The sequence below is a fragment of the Cupressus sempervirens genome, chromosome 9 (assembly GCF_028749045.1).
Source record: "Cupressus sempervirens isolate cs-2001-9-10 chromosome 9, ASM2874904v1, whole genome shotgun sequence".
NCBI lineage: Eukaryota > Viridiplantae > Streptophyta > Pinopsida > Cupressales > Cupressaceae > Cupressus > Cupressus sempervirens.
Genome location: NC_143126.1, coordinates 293,746,722 through 293,768,958, shown reverse-complemented (window position 1 = coordinate 293,768,958; position 22,237 = coordinate 293,746,722). Strand labels below are relative to the sequence as shown.

The following is a 22,237-nucleotide window of genomic DNA, read 5'->3' as shown; positions in this document are numbered from 1 at the left end:
TGAAAAATTTATAATGCATGTAATGTCTGGAGTCTATGAATTGTTCTAAATCTTGTAATGCCCCTGCATCATACTCCCGGGAACAGAAAAATTCGAGTCCCGTTGAATTGTTGTGACCTTCTTCCGAATTTTCCAATTGTATGGTATCACAATGATGACTGAATTGATGCCACTTGCCATAACATGTTGAATGCAATCATTGAGGTAAAAGTCCTTCTTGACATGTGTAGTGCTACCTTCTTCAAATTCTGGAACAAATACAATAGGCACAATCATATCACCTGCATAAAAATACCAATCCACAATCTGATCTTCTTCCTACTTATCTATCTCTAGAGCATAACAATGATCAACAAATACTTTATCCCTGTCATTAATAGTATTCTCCTCAGCATCTGATCTTTGCACTACATCTTTTCCTTCCTGATCATTTGTGTCAACATCTCCATCATCCGGGCAAATAATTTCTTCAACCATACCTATCACCAACTCTCCTTCATCTGCAAGAACCTTTTCCTCACAAGGTTCAACAACAACCTCTTGTTGTTCACTCTCACTCTCACTCTCTACACCAGCATTCATCTACTGTCCATGCCCTTCCAATGGAATGTGTACCTCTTCCTGATCCTTGTCTTCATCAACAGCTTCATCTTCATCTGCTGCTTGCTCCAAAAGCAATGCTATCCTCTCCCACTTTGCAATACTCTTATCTAACTCTCTTCTAAGATTCTTGTATCTATCTTCTTCTTGTTCTTGTTCTTCTAAAACCCTTCGTAGGCCTCTCAACTCCTCTTGTCTCATCCATTCTATTTCTTTTTTTCTTGCTTCTTCTTCCTTCTTCTTTCTTTCTCTTTCTTCTCTCTCCTTTTTATCACCATACAAGTACTCCTTTAATGCCTTAATTATTTCTCTTTCACTCCTCGTTAAAACCATCTTCTCAAACCAATCTAGGGTTCATTAGATATCCAGCCACCACCTTGGAACACTCTTAGAGAATAGTTCAACTCCAAGCATCAACAAGGGACCTTCAACCTGCCAAATCCTAGATTTTCTTCCCAGACCTTTTGCTGTGCTCTGATACCAATCTGATGCGGAGCGTACAGCAGAAGGGAAATGTAAATGATAAAGCTTTCTAATATACTCAGTTCATAATAATACAGAGAATCACAAACAGAGAATTATAACTGTGAAAATGAAGAAACCACAAGATATGAACTAGAAACCTAATTCTTCTTTCCATTATTCCATTTCAGATTACATTCTCCATTCATCAATTCTCATTCATTCCTCCTACTCTGCACTATTCTACCCTCCTACTGCTTCCTTTCATCGGATGACAGAATATAATAAAGATTTCCCCAAAACTAATTTCCAACTACCCACAACCAACTCACTCTAATTCCTCTAACGGTTCTTCATGACTGAAGAGTAAACATATTACTAACTCATTTATTAAATCAAAATACTAATGTCTCCCCAACCAATTACATCCATATTGACTTTGAAAAATTTATAATGCATGTAATGTCCGGAGTCTATGAATTGTTCTAAATCTTGTGATGCCCCTGCATCATAATGATGACAGAATCCATATCATATTTTCTGATTATTCTGAAGAACAATATGTTTTTTCTCTTGCAAAGAATGCAATGATAATGATTGAATTAATTCAGAAGGATGAAGATAAATACATCATTATGAAAAATATGAACTAGATATTTCCAAAATTATTTGACATGTTCAATTCTCCCAGTGGAAGCGAATCTAATTCCACGAATGGATTTATGAGTAAAAGAACTTAGCAAACAAAAACAGCACACCGTCTATTTCATGGATCCTTCTCGGTGTACAAGAGTGAAAAAATTGCATTCATCTCAGAAAGAAAAGAGAGTATAGCAAGGATCCTATCAAATGGAGATCGATATAAACTACTATCATACTGAACACCATGTTTGCACCAGTCTTAGAAAAAACTGACGGGCTTGCATAGCCTAAAGATGATCACGCCCAGCTTTCAAAATCTTCAAGCCGACCATATAAGATGTTTGCGGACATCACGAGGCAGGTTAATGTGAATTCAAAATATTTTGCAGATGTTCGATATTTGTAGAAAGCAAGCACTTCACAAAAAGAACCTTCATGAAGAAATTAAATGTTGTGAACAGTTAAGAAGATGATGTCGTTGGTTGTTAATAAAGTAATTATCTGTTTCAGACAGATTATTACAGTAATTTTGCAAAAACATTAAAGTGCAAATAAAAATTTATTATGGAAAGGTGCCGATTTAATTTTAAAGTGGAATAAATTTTTATCCCAAAGTTGCATATTTAGGAAGAAGAAGATATATATAGTGAGAGTCTTATTTTCAAAAGGAGAAGCAAGCAATGAAAACAAGCAGAACAGATAAAAGAAAAAAAGGGTAGATGTTTTATGCAGTCTTGGTAGACTGGATCTTGTAATTTAAGTATGGATTATTTGTACTCATTTTTCATATATAAGGCAAGAGCCGTGTTTTCTTTATTCATCGTGAAATTCAAAGCTCAAATATTTTATTCAAATTTATCCCCTCTAATTTTTTTATTTTAAAATCAATTACTACTAACGGTGAAGAAGTTAATTTCAGTACAAGCCTTTGATTATTAGAGTTTGCATATGAAACATTGTCTAGGTTAATTTTGTCTAATTGGATTTCCCATAGAAATTAAATTCAATTAGACTAAGGTTTGTGTTGCCAATTGAAGCTTCAGTCTATAAAGCAATAGATAATATAAGCACCGTCTCTCAAGGTTGTATATAAGGGTCTGGAGAAAGTTTGACACTATTTGCCCAAGGCTGGATAAGGGACTGGTCTGCAATTTATTTTGTGAAAGTGGGTTGATGTTTGAGGCCTTCAAGTTCAATATTTTGTCATATCATAACTCGTAAACACTATATTCCTTTCATTTAAATAGTATTCATTTCACAAGTAAATATCTAAAAGCATTAATATAATTTTATTTTGATCGAGTTTAAATTTTTTTGCCAACTTAAGAACTCAAAGTCTAAATTCACTATGGAAAAGCTTTGAACCAAGTGAGCAAGGTTTAAGATGAAGGTTTACCCACATAGGTTTAATGAAGCCCAAAGAGCAGGGAAATTGGATCAATAGGTTATTCCTGTTTGTTGGCGAAAGCAAATTGAGTAATCCTATTAGACAATTGACCAAGCTCTTGGATTTCCAATCTTTGATTTTGGGAACCAACAGGTCCAATCTATCCATAGCAGGCAAACTAGGTATATGCCAATCTTCACACTACTCAAATTAATAAAGAAAAACTTCCAATAGAGCCACAAACTGCACCAACAAAGAGATAGGACTATAGAAGGATGTCGTATTGTGATGGACGGGTAGACGAATACTAGGAAGTATTCCCTACTTAATATTATGGTAACATGTATGAAAGGGCCTTATCTTCTAAAGGCAATCAATTGTTTAGGTAAACAAAAAATGAACATTTTCTTCATAACAAGGTATGGGACAACATTGAGGAGGTAGAAGCATCACATGTAATCCAAGTTATTATCAATGTTGCCCCTGTTTGTAAAGAAACAGGCTTGATGGTGTGAAGTAGGTACAATCATATATTTTGGACATCATTTTGTGTGCATTTGTTGAGCAATGCATTAAACAATATTGGCAAGTTCCAATTAGTCAAATATCAAACAAAAGGGTAGAAAAATATAGATGTTCATATGTAATTGTCACCATAGAAAAGTCATTTAATTAAGATTTTCTAAGGTGGAACTTTTGAAACCAGTTGATACATGATTCACATCTTATCTTATTCTTCTTGATCACCTTTGTGAAGCCAGAGGATCTTCATGTTCCACTGTGGTTAGTGGTACATGGCAGCTTGGAGACAATCTACATCAAATACTACAATTGAGATGAAAGGCTTGGTCCTTGATGATCATTTTTGGTATAACATTAGATTTGATGTGGACTTTATTAGGCCCATATGTGAGATGATCAAATTTGCAAACTAGGACAAACCATATTTATGAGAAATTTTTGAAGCAATAGATTCCATAAGTGAAAGAGTCAAAAAATTAATAGATAGAGATCTTTCTTTATATCTTTTGATAGAAGAAAAGTTGTATGGAAGATGGAATAAACAAAACACACCCCTTCACTGTGTTGCCTATGCCTTAACTCCTAAATGGCATAATACACTAGAGACAAATAAAAGAGATTTGTATGGGGATAGAGAGGTAATGAAAGCATTTTGGGATGCAATAAGAAAAATCTCAGGTTGAGTTGAGGAGGCTTCAGCTATGAGGAGTCAATGGGATAGATTTTAACATGAGTATGGTGATTTTGCTTTAGTGGAAGCTTTAGTATACATGTGAGGAAAGAAGGATCCTACGTAGTGGTGGTGGAACCATGGAGGTGAAAATACTTAGCTGCAATCGTTAACAATAAGATTTCTCCCACAAGTAACTAGCTCTTCATCTTGTAACGGAATTGAAGTACTTGTAGTTTTATTAATTTGTCGAAGAGGAACTAATTAGGGTCAAAGAGAAAAGAACCTAGTGTATAATCATTGCACATTTTTTCTTCTCTCTCATGTCGATCCTATGTAATTTCCCCATTCTAAGAACTAAAAACCTACTAGTTATAACATAAGTTACAATTGAACTTACTGAGAACAACTAAATACAAGCACTAAACCATCCTCCCTGTCAATCAGCTAAGGAGAATAAATAAGTGGTGATATTAGATATCATGGAGGCAAGTAAATATTAAATCGATGGAATATATTAGACAAAGAAAAACGACAATATCTAGAATATTGAGTCCTTAATATCACAGTACTTAACCAAAGTCAATAAGAAGATTGGTTAATGGAAACAATTATGATGTGATTCAAAAAAATTGAACCAAATATACTGAGGCATTGATTATTAGCAAGGAGCAACATATACATATATATATACTCATAGACATTATCTAAGGAATAGCATGATAAAATGATTGTTTAATAAGGACTGCCTATAGCATACAATAATTACATCAATTGTTAAAGGTTATAAAGGCGTGGGTTAGTAATGATGAGCTGACAAAGATAAGGAATTAACGCAGCATCCTTAATGAAGTGGTATGATGATATGTCTTTAGGATACAACCTTTCCAATATATAAAATGCTACTCGAATCATTAGAGGATAACGTGATTTGGAGAATATAAAATAAATTGTATCCTTTGTGGATCACTATATAGAGCTTTATTGGCTTTGGAAATCATCATTGCAAGTGCATAAAGATCAGTCAAAGCTGATATCATACTTGAAGTATATTTATATTGATATATCAGAGACAACTTTCACATTGTTCAGAGCATAATAATATTGACATACTGGATACAAGCAATTACAATATACAATGTTGGAAGTAAGGTCGATAATTATTATTCTAGGTTGTCATTAATGTCAACATGGTTATCATTCATGTCAACATCATTATTTGGGCCTTGGTTATTCTGGTGGTGCATTGATGACTATAAACCAATTGGTTTCTAGCAATTGTGACGTATCAGTTGGATATACATTAATTATCATTCTCACTGATATCCTGTTCTTTGTAGTTTTTTCATGACCATAGGTTCAACATCAATTGATTCATCATTTCATGCCTCGATGGTTGCTTGGATTGTCTTGTTGTTGTGTGGAGCTTATGTTTTGGATTATTCCTTTATGAAGCATGTTGTTTTTCTTTGATCCCAATAGTTTCTCATAGTATGTTCATTATAACCATTGGCACCGATGTTTGTGGAAGCATGTTGATTGCTATTGATAGAAAGAAAGACAAAAACATGTATCAGTTGGAAGGAGCTACTAATAGTTGTTTGATATCTCCTGTAGATGATTTCTAGCTTTGGTATTGAAGGATGTGTCACATTAACTTTGACAACTTCGTAAGGATCAGTTCTTCACTGATTGTGAAAGATTTATTGAGACTATGCAAACCAGAGAATACTATTGCAAAGGATGTCAAGAAGGAAAGCATAATAGAGAAACATTTAAGGAAAAAATCATTCGTCTATCAATTTGTTAAATCATGTGCATACCGACATCAGCAGTCCCAGAAGAACTACAGATTTTTCTGGTGGAAGGTATTTCATGTCATTCATTGATGATTATTCTAGATTCACTTGGGTCGCACTTTTAATAGAAAAATATGAAGCCTTTGATAAGTTCAAGATTTTCAAGGCTAGAGTTGAAATGTAGAAGGATTAAATGTTTGAGATTTGATAGAGGAGAGTTTAACGCTGATGAATTTGAAAGATATTCTGAAAAGTATGTAATCTAGAGACATTTATCGGCACCAAGGACATAACAGAATAGTGTTCTGGAAAGGATGAATAGAACAAATTAGGAAGCGGTAAGGACAATGATAAAAGAGGCTAATTTTTTCAGAGATCTATTGGAACAAAGTTGTACATACTATTGTGTACACCTTGAATGTAGAGTTTTACACCAATAAAGATATGGAAAAACATCTTATGAGTTTTGGCATGGTAGAACACCAACTATTAAGTACTTCAAGATTTTTGGAAGCAAATGTTATATTCAAAGAGATGAAGACAATTTAGCAAATTTGATGAAGGCATTTTCTGGGATACTCTTCCAAAAGTAAGGCATTTGGGTGTTATAACAAAATGCTGCCCAAAAATGTCGAAAATGTGAATGTGAGAGTTGATGAAGACTTTCAGGCATTACCTAAGAAGTTTGTTGGTTATAAGTTAGACATAAGTGATAGGAAAGCGGAAGATTAGAAGGAAGAAGATTGTAGACCGACACCTGTTTCTGCTAGTAAGACACCTAGGTATGTAGAGAAACATCATTTTGAGAAACAACTTATCGGTGATAAGAGAAGAGGAGTTGTTTCTCGTAGCAAGGTAGAGAAAGATCAAATTATTTAATGTTTACTTTCAAAAATTGAACCAAAATTAGTAGGAGAAGCTTGTAGTGATCAGAGTTGGTTTGGAGCAATAATAGAAGATACGAATTAGATTGAAAATAATTAGACTTGGGAACATGTTGTAAGACTGAAAGAGAAGGACCTGATTGGAACCAAAAGGGTTTTTAGGAATAAGATGGATGAAAATGGAAAAGTAGTAAGGAATAAAGATAGACTTGTCCGCTAAGAGTTATTCCCATATTGAAGGAATTGATTTTGACAAAACTTATGGACTTATTGCATAGATGGAGGCCATTAGAATGTTTCCGACATTTGCAGCTTTTAGAGATTTCAAGGTATATCAAATGGATGTCAAATCGACATAACTAAATGGTGAGCTAAAGGAAGAAGTTGACATTGAACAACCTAAAGGTTTCAAATAAGGTACAGATCCAGATACAGTTTGTAGATTAAAGATGGCACTTTATAAACTAAGAAGGTACCCAGAAACTGCTACGAAAAGTTTGACAAATATTTGATCAATCAAGGATTCAAATAAGGTTGGGCTAACAAAAACCTGTACTTCAAGATAGATACCAATAGAATTTTGATTATTTTTGTGTATGGTGCTGACATTATCTTTGGAGGCAAAGATGATACGTGCAAAGACTTTGCTAATGATATGCATAAATAGTTTGAGATGTCTATGTTTGGTGAAATGAACTTCTTTCTTAGATTGCAAGTGAAGTAGAACACAAACGCATATTTATCTCTCAATCCAAGTATGTGAAGGAGCTTTTGAAGAGATTTGTGTTAGGGAACTTGAAACTTATCAGTACACCTATTGTTACCAGTTGTAAGCTAACCAAGGAATTTGATTCGCCGAAGGCTGATGCAAGTAAGCATAGGTTGATGGTTGGTGGTTTGTTATACCCAATGACATCAAAACCCGGTATTATGTATGCAGTTTGTTTGGAAGCCAGATTTGAGTAAAAACCAAAAGAAACACATGGCAAGGATGTGAAGACGATTTTCAAATATTTAAAAGGAACTGAAGATTATGGTTTGTGTTATTCAAAGGATCAGATTTTTCATTGACAACATACATGGATATTGATTGGGTAGGATCTTTGGATAATTGGAGTACTAGTGGAGGAGCATTCTCTCTTGGATCTCAGTAGTGTCTTGGGCCAGCAAGAAGCATGATTCTATAATGCTTTCTACTATTGAATTAGAATATATTGCAAGAGCCTCTTATTGTACACAGGTATTGTGGATGAAAGAGACCTTGAAGAACTTTGGCATTAGTTTTCCAGACCTAATTCCATAATTTCTGATAACACAAGTGCTATCTATATGTCAAGGAATCCAGTAAAGCTTTACTAAACAAAACATATTGACATTAGATATCACTTTATCAAAGAGAAGGTTTAGGTAGATGATGTCCAATTGGAGTATGCTCCCACAAAGGAGCAAATAGTAGGCACATTTCCCAAACCTTTGTGCAAAGGTAGTTTTGAGTATCTTTGAGGGAAGTTGGGCATTTTACCCCATCCTGATTCTCACTGATGAGCATCGGTGCACACGTTGATCCAACAACTTCATGCTACATATATTTGGACCACTGCTTGCGAAGCTTCCTCTTAAGGGGGAATTGTGTGTAGCAAACAACGGGACCAACATTTTTGTACCATTCTTGGCCCTTTGTGATTGTTGTCAAGGGAGGGCACTTTTTGAAAGTTTTGGAGAGCTTTGGTTTTTCAGTTTTTGATGCAGTGTTCCAATAGTTTACTTTCTTGTTTTTTTTTATTGATGAATGTTATCATCAATGAAAAAGGGGGAGATTATTGGAAGTAGGGTCAATGATCATAATTCTAGGTTGTCATTGATGTCAACACGGTTGTCATTAGTGTCAAAATCTTTATCTGGACTTTGCTTATTCTAGTGGTGCATTGGTGGTTGTAAATCAATTAGCTTCCAGCAGTTGTGCTGTATTGGTTGCCTATGCATTAATTATCATTCTCATTGATATCATGTGCTTCCTAATATGTTCATGAGTATTGACTCGGCACTAATTGATTCATCATTTCATGCCTCAGTGTTTGCTTGGATCGTCTTTTTGTTGTGCAGAGCTTATGTTTCGGATCAGTCCTTTATAAAGTGTGTTGTTGTTCGGTCCCAACGGTTGCTCATAGTGTGTTCATCATAACCATTCACACCAATGTTTATGAAAATGTATTGGTGTGGTACGTCCCAACATTTATCTATTTTGGCCAACAAATATATGGCAAGAGTTTGCTATATATATTGCTTCATTGTGTGTGTATCTGATAGATGTGAAATTTGTCAAGCATGTGAAGTTGGCAACTTGTATTTCTTTGTAATGGAAGTGCAAACCACTCAAACAAGTTGATCAAGGACTTGCAAAAAGTTCATAATTGACTCCACTAATTGATTCATCATTTCATGCCTCAGTGAATTTGCTTGGGTTGTCTTTTTGTTGTATGGAGCTTATGTTTCGGATCAATCCTTTATGAAGTGTGTTGTTGTTGTTCAGTCCCAACGATTGCTCATAGTGTGTTCATCATAACCATTCACACCAATGTTTATGAAAATGTATTGGTGCAGCACGTCCCTTAATTTATCTATTTTGGCCAACAAATATATGGCAAGGGTTTGTTATATATATATTGTTTCATTGTGTGTGTATCTAATAGATGCAAAATTTGTCAAGCATGTGAAGTTGGCAACTTGTATTTCTTTGTAATGGAAGTGCAAACCACTCAAACAAGTTGATCAAGGAGTTGCAGACAGTTCATAATTGATAGTTGCAGAGGCCTAACGCTCTATTCTGTTTCAATTGCACTTTTCATTTTGGCAGTGAGCCTTTCTATATTTTGGGGTGTAGCTACTCACGCATTTAGTCTACCAACAATGCCCCTTCTTTCTATCAAATAGCCTTGTTGTAACAAATCAACTAATTGGAGTTGTCAATTCATGAGAACTAGTTTCTTTGTGGTTTTTCCTAATTTTGGTTTCCACATCATATCTAGTGTTCATTGTGTCAATGTACATGTGATCTTAATGTTTTTTTTCTGGTGAATTTTTGTGCATCAACCAAAATATCTTTGGTAGTAGTGGATGTGTGTTATGTCTTAACCAACAGTTGAAAAAGTTTTTAAGAGTGTATGGAATAACTAACTCACCCCACTTTCAATTATTCATTGTGTTCAACATACATTGCACATTTTTATTGTTATACCAAGACATCTTGCATATTCACATGTTATCAATTGTATATCAAAGACATTAATACTAGGTCACTATGATTATTCTCAGTTGAGCATATAATTATCTGCATATCAAACACAACCATCGTATATTTTTTAAACTTGATAGATTGTTATGCCATTGTTATCATTCTATAGCAGCATATGCATTTGGAATTAAGCATCATAATGGAATCTTTTATCAGCTATAGTTGTATATTCCTTGAATTGTAAGATTACAAGTAGTGTCTATCTTTATAGAAAAAGGGACATTACATCCTACATACATGGAGGGTCCCTCAACATAGTGAGACCAAATGGAGAAGCTTCAGCCATGAAGCAGTCAAACTAGATGGACATTATGAATTATCCCAAATTCTACTACCATAAGAGGAACTCTAATTGGAGAGTGATGATTATTTGGAGAGCATCACAGCTAAGAACATTGATAAGGATGATCAAAACAATGAAGAGTAGATGATGGATTTCTGATTTTGTTTTTTGTTTGAATCAAAACTCCCAAAATCGTCGCGATTCAGGCAATTATGGCAATTTTACGAGTCGATTCGAGCCTCCCAAATTTCAGTGACTCGGTAAACCAGATTGGTGATCAATCACCAGAAATCATCGAGTTAGGCGATTCAACAAAAATTGCCAAAAGCCAGTAGAGAAAATTGGCCAATAGCCCAATTGTTTGACCAACAAAAAACAAAAAAAAATTTAAGTTTTTTTATTAGTTTTTTTTGCATTCCTTTTAGTTATAACCCTAAAAGTCCTTCTATTAGTTTAGTATGACAAAAAGAGAGGAAAAGTGAGAGAGAAAAGAGAAACCATAGGGGTTTGCAACAAGATACTTAGAGGCTGAGGTTAAGTTTGTGACTGAGCTTGAGGATGATGATGAGACTTGAGCTAGAGCTTAAGCAGATAGACTTGTTTTTCCATTTTGTTTAAAGATGGACATACTTTCATGGATCTTCATCCTACATATATTTATGATTTGATGTCATTGATTTTATGGATCTTCATCTTACATACATTTATGATTTGACAATATTTATAATTCTGTATATATATATATATATATGTCATATGATCCTATGTTTTCTATTTACTTTAACTACAATTTACATTTTACATATGGGATGGATTTATCATTTATGTTCCTTATTTATGTATGTTATCTTATATTTGATGATGTTATAGTGTGTTTAAGTTATATTCAATAAAGGGTGCATGAAATGAGTTTTAAATCGTTAAAATCTCTAAATTTTTCACTTTGTCGGTTCATAGTTGATTCACAGCCAATTTGCGAGTCAACTTGGCCTTGCTAATTCTTATCCGATTCTGAGTTTTAGTTCTTTGGTTTGAATATCAACACCATACTATCAATATTCTTGAACTTGTGTAAAGATAATCTAATATTATTATATAAGATGTTGATTCTATATGACATGATGACATTAGCGATTTGACATCTTAATTTGTCTTCTTGAACTTTAAAGTTCTTAGCTAATATTGAACTTTTTCATTGTTCTTGTTTTCAAAGTTCTATGTTATGATATTTTTATGGAATTATTAAATATATCTATAAATTTGGCATCTTCATGTACCCTTGTCCTATTTTTGAAAATCAACCATACTAGTACTTGTACTAGTCTCCAAGTCTCCCCATCTCCTAGTGACCTTGGATTTTTATAATATTATAGTGAAGAAGCAAACTCTCTCTCTTTTAGATTGCCCATATCCCAATGTGAACAATATAAGAGCATATGCTGATTGAGACACTACTTCATTGCATGTAATAACTGGAATTGAAATTAATATCTTGGCAACATAGCTATCTAGACAAATAATCCATTCTAAGTTAATATTTCTAATTATAGCCATAAAAAAATCCTTTGAGAATGATTTATATAGATAATACTATGCATTGAATCCATACAATTGCTAAAGGTTGTAGATTGAACCTAGAAAATATCCTCATCACTCTCCTTTAAGTGATTGGAGCTTGGACTGACTGCAAGAGATGAGTATTTCTCATAAGTGCAAAATGACAATGATACAAGTATAATTGTCATCTAGCAAATCCAAATTATGCAATGCTTCTACCAGGATGAGTTCTATAACTAATTGAAACCACCAAAATACACAAGCATAGCAACAAAGCAGAAGGAGAATAGGAACTAAAGTTCCTTTATAGGCTAGTCTTTCTCTGTTTGATTGTTAGAAAAAAATGGTACAACTGAAAAAAAGGGTTATCAGATCAAAGAATATGGATTTTCAGACTTGTCCCCTCATAAGGATAGCCATGAAATGCAATAATTCCTTTCTAGATAGAATTGTAGCCTCCTATTGAAGGATGAGTTGGATATGGTGGGCCCACAAAGATTATTCTCTTCCAAAATATTTCATAACAAGACCTCTCCTTATTGGTATGACCAATCCAAAAGCTAAATCGACAAGTTCGGACAAAATGCAAAACTACAGATTTAAAGCTTCTACGGAATTGTTATTCAATACAATTGGAGGATTTCTAGGTTGGTTGTGAATGGTACTATTTTCCATAGTTACGAGACTCTTTGAGTCAGAGCAGGACTTTGCAAGTTTGAGCCAAAGTCCACATTTCCGAGGCAAATGGCCTATGGACTCAAACTCGGCAGAGTCCTGGCCTTGTCCACGTGTACTCGCCAGACTTGCCAAGTCCCGAGCTCAAGACTCTCACCAATGGCTGAAGCCATAAAGAGAAAAAAATAAATTAAAATAAAAGGTTAAGTTGTTTTGTAAAGGTCATTCCACCCTTTGCTAATGCTTGTGATAGAGAGGAAAGAGTTAGAGAAGAGTATTGGGGTTTTGAGAGAGAAATTAGCAATTTGGTGAGCTCTTCCATATCAATTGTTGATGGTTTGTGCAACTTTGTAGCTTGCACTTAAGCATTGAGAGAAGCTAAAGGAAGAATTTGGAGGAGGCTTCTACAAACTTACTTGCATTTCCATTGTTTGTGCAAATTTGAAGAGGTAAGCAACACATTGCATTTCTTTGTGTTATTTTGTAAATTGTTTTACATTCATATTTTTTACTTTCCATTTTGTTTACAATTGTTTGTCTCTACTTCTAGTATCTACTATATAGATTTATTCTAATTTATCTCAATTACAAACTTGATAAGTAAGCACTAAGAAGGCCCTAAGTTTAAAAATCTGATTTGATGCTAACTTTTTTCTATTTATAATATATTCGTATTGCAGCAGCACCCACATTGACATCATGCCTCAGGGTGAGCCTTGTGGAAGTGGAACTAGGGCTGCATGTAACTTTGATATAGACCCAACTGCAATAGCAAGGGATAGGACTTGGAAACATGTCATCTCAGGCCACTAAAAGGGAGTTGTTACATGTTGGCATCGCGGTGTAACATATAACGAGGGAGGCATAAATAGATTGAAGTATCACCTAGCACATATACTTAGGCATGATGCTAAAAAATGAAAAGAAGTACCCTAGGATGTTATGCGAGACATGCAAGCTCTTCTAGAGGAAAAATGGAAAAAAAGTAATTGAAAAAGAAGCAACAAGCAAAAATGGCACAAATAGCTTAAGAGGGATCTTCTAGTTTTCGCTCTCCATTATCCCCTACTCCACCTACTACTACTATTGCTTCTAGGAGTGTGACCATTGGGCCTCACATTCGTAATAAAAGATCAACACTTGATTCTATCTTTGTTTCATGCACGGCTCCAAGTGCACAACCATCACTTGTGAGGATGGGTTGGAACAAGGAAAAGCATGATAATGCAAAATTGGCACTTGGAGACCTCTTCATCTACAACAACATTCATTCAATGCAGCAAGGTACTTATTTATTTAATTTATGTGTCTTACTTCTCTTGCTTTCAAGTTTCAAGAGACAATAATATGCTTATTTTGTTTATTTTAATTTGGTTTCAAATTCAAAAGTAATAATATAATATACTACTTTGTTTTAGGTCCCCTTATTGGCAGATTGCAATCGATGCTATTATTGTTTGTGGTCTGGGTTCAAATCTCCTAGCATTGACGAGCTAGGAGGCCCTATTTTGACCCAAAGGGTGGCTGATGTAGAAGTTGCAATTAATAAGCAGCGTGAGGTGTGGAAGACGAAGAGTTGCACCATCATGACTGATGGTTGGACTAATAGAACAAGTAGAACACTCCTCAACTTTCTTGTCTCCTCATCAGAAAATTGTAGACATTAAAAACTTAGAAGTTAAACTTGTACTTAAAAATTTTAGAATCTTGATTAAGTGATTAAGTTTATAAATTATGAATTTATGATTGATCATTGATTATTATACCAATTTGTTTCTTTTTCTTCAGGTGTCACGATTTTTTTGAAATCAATTGATGCCTCGAGAAAAAAAAAGAATGTTGAATATTTTTGTGAGGTAATGGATGAAGTGATAAAGGACATGGGTATGGAGAATGTGGTGTAGATAATTACAGATAATGCAACAAATTAGGAAAGCTTCTTGTGGAGAGACACCCTCACTTATTTTGAACCCTTTGTGCTACTCACTACATTGACCTCATGTTAGAAGATTTTGGTAAACTCCCTTGGATAAAAAAAATTATAGGGCAAGGAAGGAGTGTATGCAAATTCATATATAATCATACATGGTTCCTCAACCTGATGAAGAAATACACAAATCAAAAGGAGTTGTCTCATTCAGAGGTCACTAGATTTGCAACCTATTTTCTCACGTTGCAATCCTTGCTTAATTCAAAGGGAGGCTTGAGACGCATGGTTGTAAGTGAGGAGTGGATCTCATCATCATATGCCAAGACCACTACTAGGACTGATACAACTGATCACATTTTTGATGAGGCTTCCTCATGGACATCGATTGGTGAGATTGTGAAGGTAATGTTCCTTGTTGTCCTCATTTTAACTTTTTTGTTTATGAAATTATGTTATAAATTATTGTTCATTTTTTAAAGAAAAACTTAAAGCTGATTGTTCCTCTTTCAATTTTCATAATGAATGCGGTTCATAGAGTCACTTGTCGTTCTCCTACGAATTGTTGATGGAGAGAACTCCTCAATGGGCTACATTTATGAGGGCATGGATAAGGTGAAGGAGGTCATTCACTCATTTTTTGCATGCAATCGGAATATGTATGCGCATATATGGGATGTCATTGATAAACGGTGGCACAATATACTTCACAGGCCTATACATGTAGCAACCTACTTCCTTAATCCAGCATACCAATTCAGCCCACATTTCAAAGTTGATGATGAGGTGTGGAGTGGCCTCTATGATGTTGTAGAAAGAATGTCACCTAATTCAAGAGTTGGAACAATTTTAGATTGTGAGATTGAGTTGTTTAAGAAAGCTCAAGGAGAGTTGTTTGTACGGGAATTGTGCAAGAGAAATAAGACATAATTGATGCCTAGTAAAAATCTATGGTCCTACATCCTAATTTCTGATTCTATTACCATTTTAATTGATAAACTCAAAGTTATTTAATTGATTTAAAATTTTCTTCTTTCAAATGCATGGTGGGAGATGTTTGGCACTAAGATGTCAAATTTACAGAGAATTGCGATTCGCATCTTGAGTCATCCATCTAGTGCATCATGATGCAAACGTAATTGGATTCTATTCAAGCATATACACTCGAAGAAGCGCAATAGGTTGGCAGTGTAAAAATTGAATGATCTTGTCTTTGTTCACTACAACCTTCGAATTCGCCATAGACAGATCCAAGGCAGCGATACATCATCAATTGTATTAGAGATGATTGATCCACATGCAGAGTGGAACACAGAGATTGTTGATCCTATCTTCAGTGATGAAGACGTGGAGTGGGTTGATCAGGTGGATCGGGAAGCTGAGGCAGTAGCGATGGCAGTCGAGGAGGCTAGAGCGCAAGGAGACAAAGTGCAGGACTCCGAGTCTAGGAGTGATGGATCTAAGTCTGATGATGAGGATTATGTGGCTGAGGGTGAGGATGAGGATGAGGATGCCCCTGAGGTTCAGCCTCAGACAGAGGGGAGAAGATGGCTCTACAGTCTTCCATGACTTATCTTAGGCATACTCGTAGGAGGGACATAGGCTACTATGAGCCTTAGTCTTCTACACTCTAGTTTTTATTTTGATATATGTTTTGAACTTTTGATACCATGGATTTCATAATCTATGAATATTGTACACACTTGAACCTACAGTGACACTATGTTTATTACTTTATATTATGTTATTCAATTTTTTTCCTTCAGATATTAGCTTTTATACTTATGTGATCTATGCAAAATTGTGTATGTGTATTAAGTAGCTACTATTTATCTCAACTATTGTGTATTTGATGTTAATTGACTAAAAGATGCATGAAAAAAATCTTTAAATCCTTAAAAATCTTCGAATTTCATTGGTTTTTCAATTTTTTGAGTCTGAGTCCGAGCCCAATTTTGACTTTCCGAGTTAGATGTGAGTTCGAGTCCCATAACTATGCTATTTTCTATGTTAGGAAATCTGAAATACCATTACAAGAGTTGACTGAGAGCTGGCATGAGGTCCTCAGAGTCTAGTACTCAGGCTTTTGGAGGGTTTTCACCATTGTAGGAGGCACTCAGACTGCACTCATCATTTGCAGGTGATTCTGTGTTGAATTAGCTCAGTTTCAAGGATATGTGATTTTAATGCTAATCACCCTTGCATTTAGTGCCAGGGATTAATAACTATGCAAGTCTGAAAATTCAGATAACAGACCATCTTTTGTCCTTTTTTCTCCTATCAGATGGGTGTATTTATCAACACTGGGTCTGAAAGAGACAGACCAGCAGCTTGAGATATGGTGCTGAGCTGAAAGGAGGTGATGTTCAATGATTTCTTCGTGCTAATATGCCCTACAAACATCCTACTGTTGATCTGCACAAGAAACTACTCACATAGCAGACCACCTATTTTTATTACATCTGCCTTTACAGTGACCTCCAATGTTGAAAGGTGTTATAGGATCAGTCTAATGGGAAAATTTCAATGTAACAAATATTGAGGCCAAGGCAGCTCGGGGACCCTACTATTTTGTCTGTTTCTGACTCATACAATCCCACTTAGTTCTCAGAAAATTACAACAAACTTGTTATCAGGTAATCAGACTTTTGAGGTTGGAAGCAAATCAAAGTCTGCTGTTTCTTGTTGACGAATTAGACGCGAGTTTAGGGTGTTTGCATGCACTTTTTGCAGCCATATAGACCTAGGTGTGGATTGAAAACTCTATTTACAGATCAGTATCCTTGCTTGACAGTGCTACATTGGATTAGGTGTAGAACAGAGGTGTTATATGGGGTATATCAACTCTTACCGCCAGTGGGGAGTGTGGTAAGAGTAGTTGACAACTAGCTGGGCACGTTAACATCGCTGGGTTGACTGATGTAGAGTATTTCTTGATCAGTCAAACCTGTCACTATGGTTCCAACTTTCCAATAAAGGTGGATATTTATCTCTCAATCCATGTATTTTGACAGTGCTATATTGGATTAGGTGGAGAATAGAGGTGTTAGTTGGGGTATATTAACTCTTAGCACCAGTGGGAAGTGTGGTAAATATAGCTGAAGACTAGCTGGGAACATTAACATTGCTGGGTTGACTGATGCAGAGTATTCCTTGATCATTCAAACCTGTAGTTATGATTCCAGCTTTCCAATAGAGATATTTATTGTTCATTGCATGTGAGTTTTGGGCTTAAACAATGCGAATAGACTTAAGAATAATCTTTTGTGAGAATCCAATGCCAGCACATTTTATTGCATGGTTTGTCTTTCAAACTTTGCAACAGGAGTGTAGAAAAGTAATTAAACATATCAGCTGTGACTCAATTTAGCAAGTATATGTTGTAATTTCTATTCATCCAAATTTGCAAAAAAATATTTTAGAGGTGGATGCTACACCCATAGATTAAAATATTGCAGATATCTCTGCGATAAGTTCACTAATCATGAGAAGTAACATAACATTCTGGCAGGAAAATACTGCAGAAAATTTTCAAAAAATTGCAGAGAAGCTGGAAAAATATTGGCAATAACTTGATGTTTTATTGGGATAAGCCAGAAACGTATTGCCCATGGATGCATAGACATAGCAACAGCCCAAAAAGGGCAAAACATAAATTTTTGGATTCCAAAACAGGTTTGGAGAGTAGAGAAAGGGTAGACTATTTTGATATTGTGCTTTTATTTGCTTATAGTTAACAAAGAGAATTTGATATTTTTAGTTTGTTTCAGAGTTCAGAATTTCAGACTATCAGACTATGGCTACCAGCCATCAGCATTCTACGAGGATGCAATTTTGTATTTGCATTTATACATATCTAGATTCAGCTCGTTTGGTTTGTTTACTCATTTACTGACTCATTAGATGCATCTCCTTATTAAATTTTGCAAAAAAATGTATTTCTAGTTAAATTCAAGCAATTTTTGAAGTTCAGATATTTTCTCAATAAGTTTCCGACTTCCCTCCAATATTTGCTGATATCTTTTTTCTGCCCTCAGCGATAAGTTGCTGATAATAATATTTTGAACTATGGCTACTCCTTTACAATAATTTTCAAATAATATGAAGACTAACATAAAGAATGGGTATCCCCTTAGGCTCACTTCTTGATGACGTAACATTGGCCCTCTTTTATAAACAACATATACATTGTCCCCATATTAAAATGTTATAGCATTAAGTGACTCAAGACAATCTTGAAAAATTACTTAAAACTATATATTTTCCTCACCTTAACCAAGCTTACAAAAAACAAAATAATAGGCTTAGGTGGACTTGTTTAAACAAATCAACTTAAGATTGAATATCACTATATTATTCTAAGGTCCCCTTTGGCTTACAATGTGAGCCCTTTGCTCTGCTAGCTCCATATAGGTGTCACTAGATAACTCTAATGTTGTAGAGGCTGATCCATAACTCTGAATTTCATGTCACAAAATTATTCCAAGGTTGTGGAAGTTCTCTTGGCTCATAATTTAAGCTGGCTAAGCCAACTTCAGATATGCAATCTCAAATTACTCTAGAACTCTCATTTAATATTTGTCAAGTTGGAATCTTGTGATGGCAAACATTTCCTCAATCTTTGGTTTGTGGAGGGTTTGCAATGCTATTTTTAAGTTAGCCTAGGAGTTTGTTGTATCGTTGCTTCTTATTACCTCAAGAGTTGTTTGCCAAAGAGATGTTTGCAGGAGTGACCGTCTTTTTTCCTACAAATCAAGATCAAGAAGGGATGTTGGTACATAAAATTCTATCCTTTTGTATAATTGTGCATCTTATCTTAACAATTGTGGTTAACTCACCTGAGGGTATTATAATAAGTTCCAACATCAGCTTTCTATTGAAATATATGACTCATGAGATTCTTGGAGTTTCTCCACATTCAGTCATGGAAAGCAACAAGTCAACACATATTGGGAGAGAGGAATATATGTTCTATGGTGAAATGCAATATGTACAAGTGACTAGTCGATTCCATCCAAGCAAAAATTTCATTTCTTACTGATTGGGTGGTTAAGATGATGCCTTTACAGTATCATGGAACCAACCTTAGGATCTGTGGTGTTAACCACTTCAATGTGGCACATTACTACAGGAAACCATTTCAAATAGCAATTGCAGGGTTTAATTCACACATGGAAATACATCAGTCAGATTCTTGGAGCTATGTATTAAGTATTAGCAACAAACCATACTGACAAGAATAACACACTACTAAGGCGCACATTACAAAGCTGAAGATGTGCTATATGATACACTTATGAGTTGTTCCATCTTGGTATTCAGAATCTGGAGCTGCATTCAATCATAAATGGAATACTTTGCGAATCATTCATATAATTAAACTAGTTCATTCAATTTTTAAAAACATCTTCATGGCAAGAAATTAAATGTGTCAAAAGTTTCTACCAGTCTTTCTGAATCTCAAATGTGTATTGCACTTCAAGGTAGCATTTTCCATCATCGTCCATAAACTGCAGATACACAAGTGCATTAGGATGGACTCAGTTAACCATAACGAGAGAACTGCCAAAGAAGTACAAGTAATCCATCATATTTTAAACTCATTTACCTTTGTTTTTGCTGTGTATGTCCCACGAGCAAGAATTCCTTTTGGAGTCGTGTCTTCCTCTGTGATGTTTACATAAGGCTCACTTCGTGGACTAAATGTTCCTAGCATACCTTGTGTTTGATCTACTGCTTAGGATACCACCAAAATACAAGAAAGTTTCAATATCTGAGAATGAATTCATTTAAGAAAGACTCAATTTGTAACAACCTCGCAGAAATACCCAATTCTTTTTTTGTAAAATTCACTTTAACGCAGTCTACCTGAGCATCCTACCTCGAATTCCACCTCTCCAGACAGTATTTGTATATGATAAACCACAAACTATGTTGTGATGGACCATGAATGTAAACTTCAGATGGTAGGCAGAGCCTTCCTTGAGGGTGAAGCATGCATCATTTGAATTTTTATCAAGAGGTAGTTGCAAAGTTATTTCTGGATAGCCCTTAGACACTATTCCTAGTGAAAGCACTGTAACTTCAGGTTCTATTTTATCTGTAACCAGAAAAGGAAATCATGTATTGATTTAAATCAAACTCAGCTAGGATTTGATATTAAATATATCATCATGAACTGCTATATTTTGAAAGAAATTATCTAGCTTGTAACTTAGGCATGAACAGGATAAAAATATGCCTACCATCAGTCAACTCAAAGTCAGCTAACCCGAGCAATTGCTTCTTCCACCTTTGAATGCTTTCATCTTCCTGCCATGAAAAAAAAAAAACAAGAACATTAGCATTTCTATTTGAACTATGTTTTACAATGATAAGAAGCCCACAAGATACAACAGATATTAGAAGCAATAGAATTTCTGCATATATTTGTACTCCCTATCAAATGAAATTTTAACAAATTAGCCAAATCATCATGTAATGCATCATACTTCATACCAGAATATTTGACTAATATATAAACTGCTGTTTTATAATATTAATTCTGAGTTCTGCAATCTTTTATCAGATCAAATGCTCTCTGTTCCCTCTTTGCTGTCTCATCTTGATCAATGTTTGAATGACTGTTGAAACTGTTGGAAGAATTGATTGTTGGTTTTCTTGCTCAATTCCCAATTGATGTTTGGCAATTGAATGCTTTCTTTTGATTTTGTGATTTGGTATATTATTAAAATAATGATTGAACGAATGTCGAATTCATATAGTGATGAGGGATAAGTGAGTGCTGATTTTGTGCATTCGTATGTCATGATACATAAGTGATTCTTGAATGTTTTGAATGATTTCTCCTTTACACTTTAAAAAGCAGAGTGTCATCACCTTTCATAAGAATTGAGTCACCACTTTTCATGACTGCATTTGAGAATAATATATTACTCCCCAAATTGATCTTCCTTGGATCCTCAAATGAAATCTTCTCCCTTTTATATGTTCCAATGTGAAGGAGAAGCCACACCTCTTCATCATGTCTGCTCCTTGACAAAATTCATGGCCTTTCAAAATTACCACCCTTTGGAAGAGTCACAACCCTTTTGAGAGAGTCACAACCTTTCATAATTACAACCCTTTGAAAGAGTCACAACCCTTCATCATTGCTTCTCTTTGAAAGAGTCACAACAATCTGAAAGAGTTGCAACCCTTCATTATTTCTACTGCTTGGGAGAGTGATAAACTTTCATAATTACAGCCCTTTCAAAAGAGTCACAACCCTTAATAGCTTTTTTCCGTTTGATGGAGTCACTTCCTTATCTTCTTCTATATTAATTCTTTCTTGATTCACGCCTTCCCTTTCTCTTCCTTCCTCTGCCCTTTCAAATGAAGCTCTCTTCTCCCTTTTATATCTCATGTTTAAGGGAGTCACAACTTCTCATCTCATGCATTTTGACCATTCGTTAAACATAACTAAATTTAAATAATCTTTAGTTTTATTATTTTTTATATTTATGTTTATAATTTATATTTTATTTTAATTATTTTA

The 22,237-nt window shown here is 34.8% G+C and overlaps 1 protein-coding gene across 1 annotated transcript in view; it reads right to left on the bottom strand.

The window, feature by feature from the left end:
* LOC149538564 (rho GDP-dissociation inhibitor 1-like) overlaps positions 1 to 22,237 on the bottom strand; it is a 96,055-nt gene that overhangs the window by 34,660 nt on the left and 39,158 nt on the right. Inside the window, exons 2-5 of the mRNA XM_089799871.1 lie at positions 20,946 to 21,012; positions 20,582 to 20,800; positions 20,309 to 20,433; positions 20,146 to 20,210 (exon numbers count right to left, since the gene is read on the bottom strand). Of these exons, the coding sequence (XP_089655997.1) occupies positions 20,146 to 20,210; positions 20,309 to 20,433; positions 20,582 to 20,800; positions 20,946 to 21,012 (476 nt within the window). The remainder of the gene's footprint in view (positions 1 to 20,145; positions 20,211 to 20,308; positions 20,434 to 20,581; positions 20,801 to 20,945; positions 21,013 to 22,237) is intronic.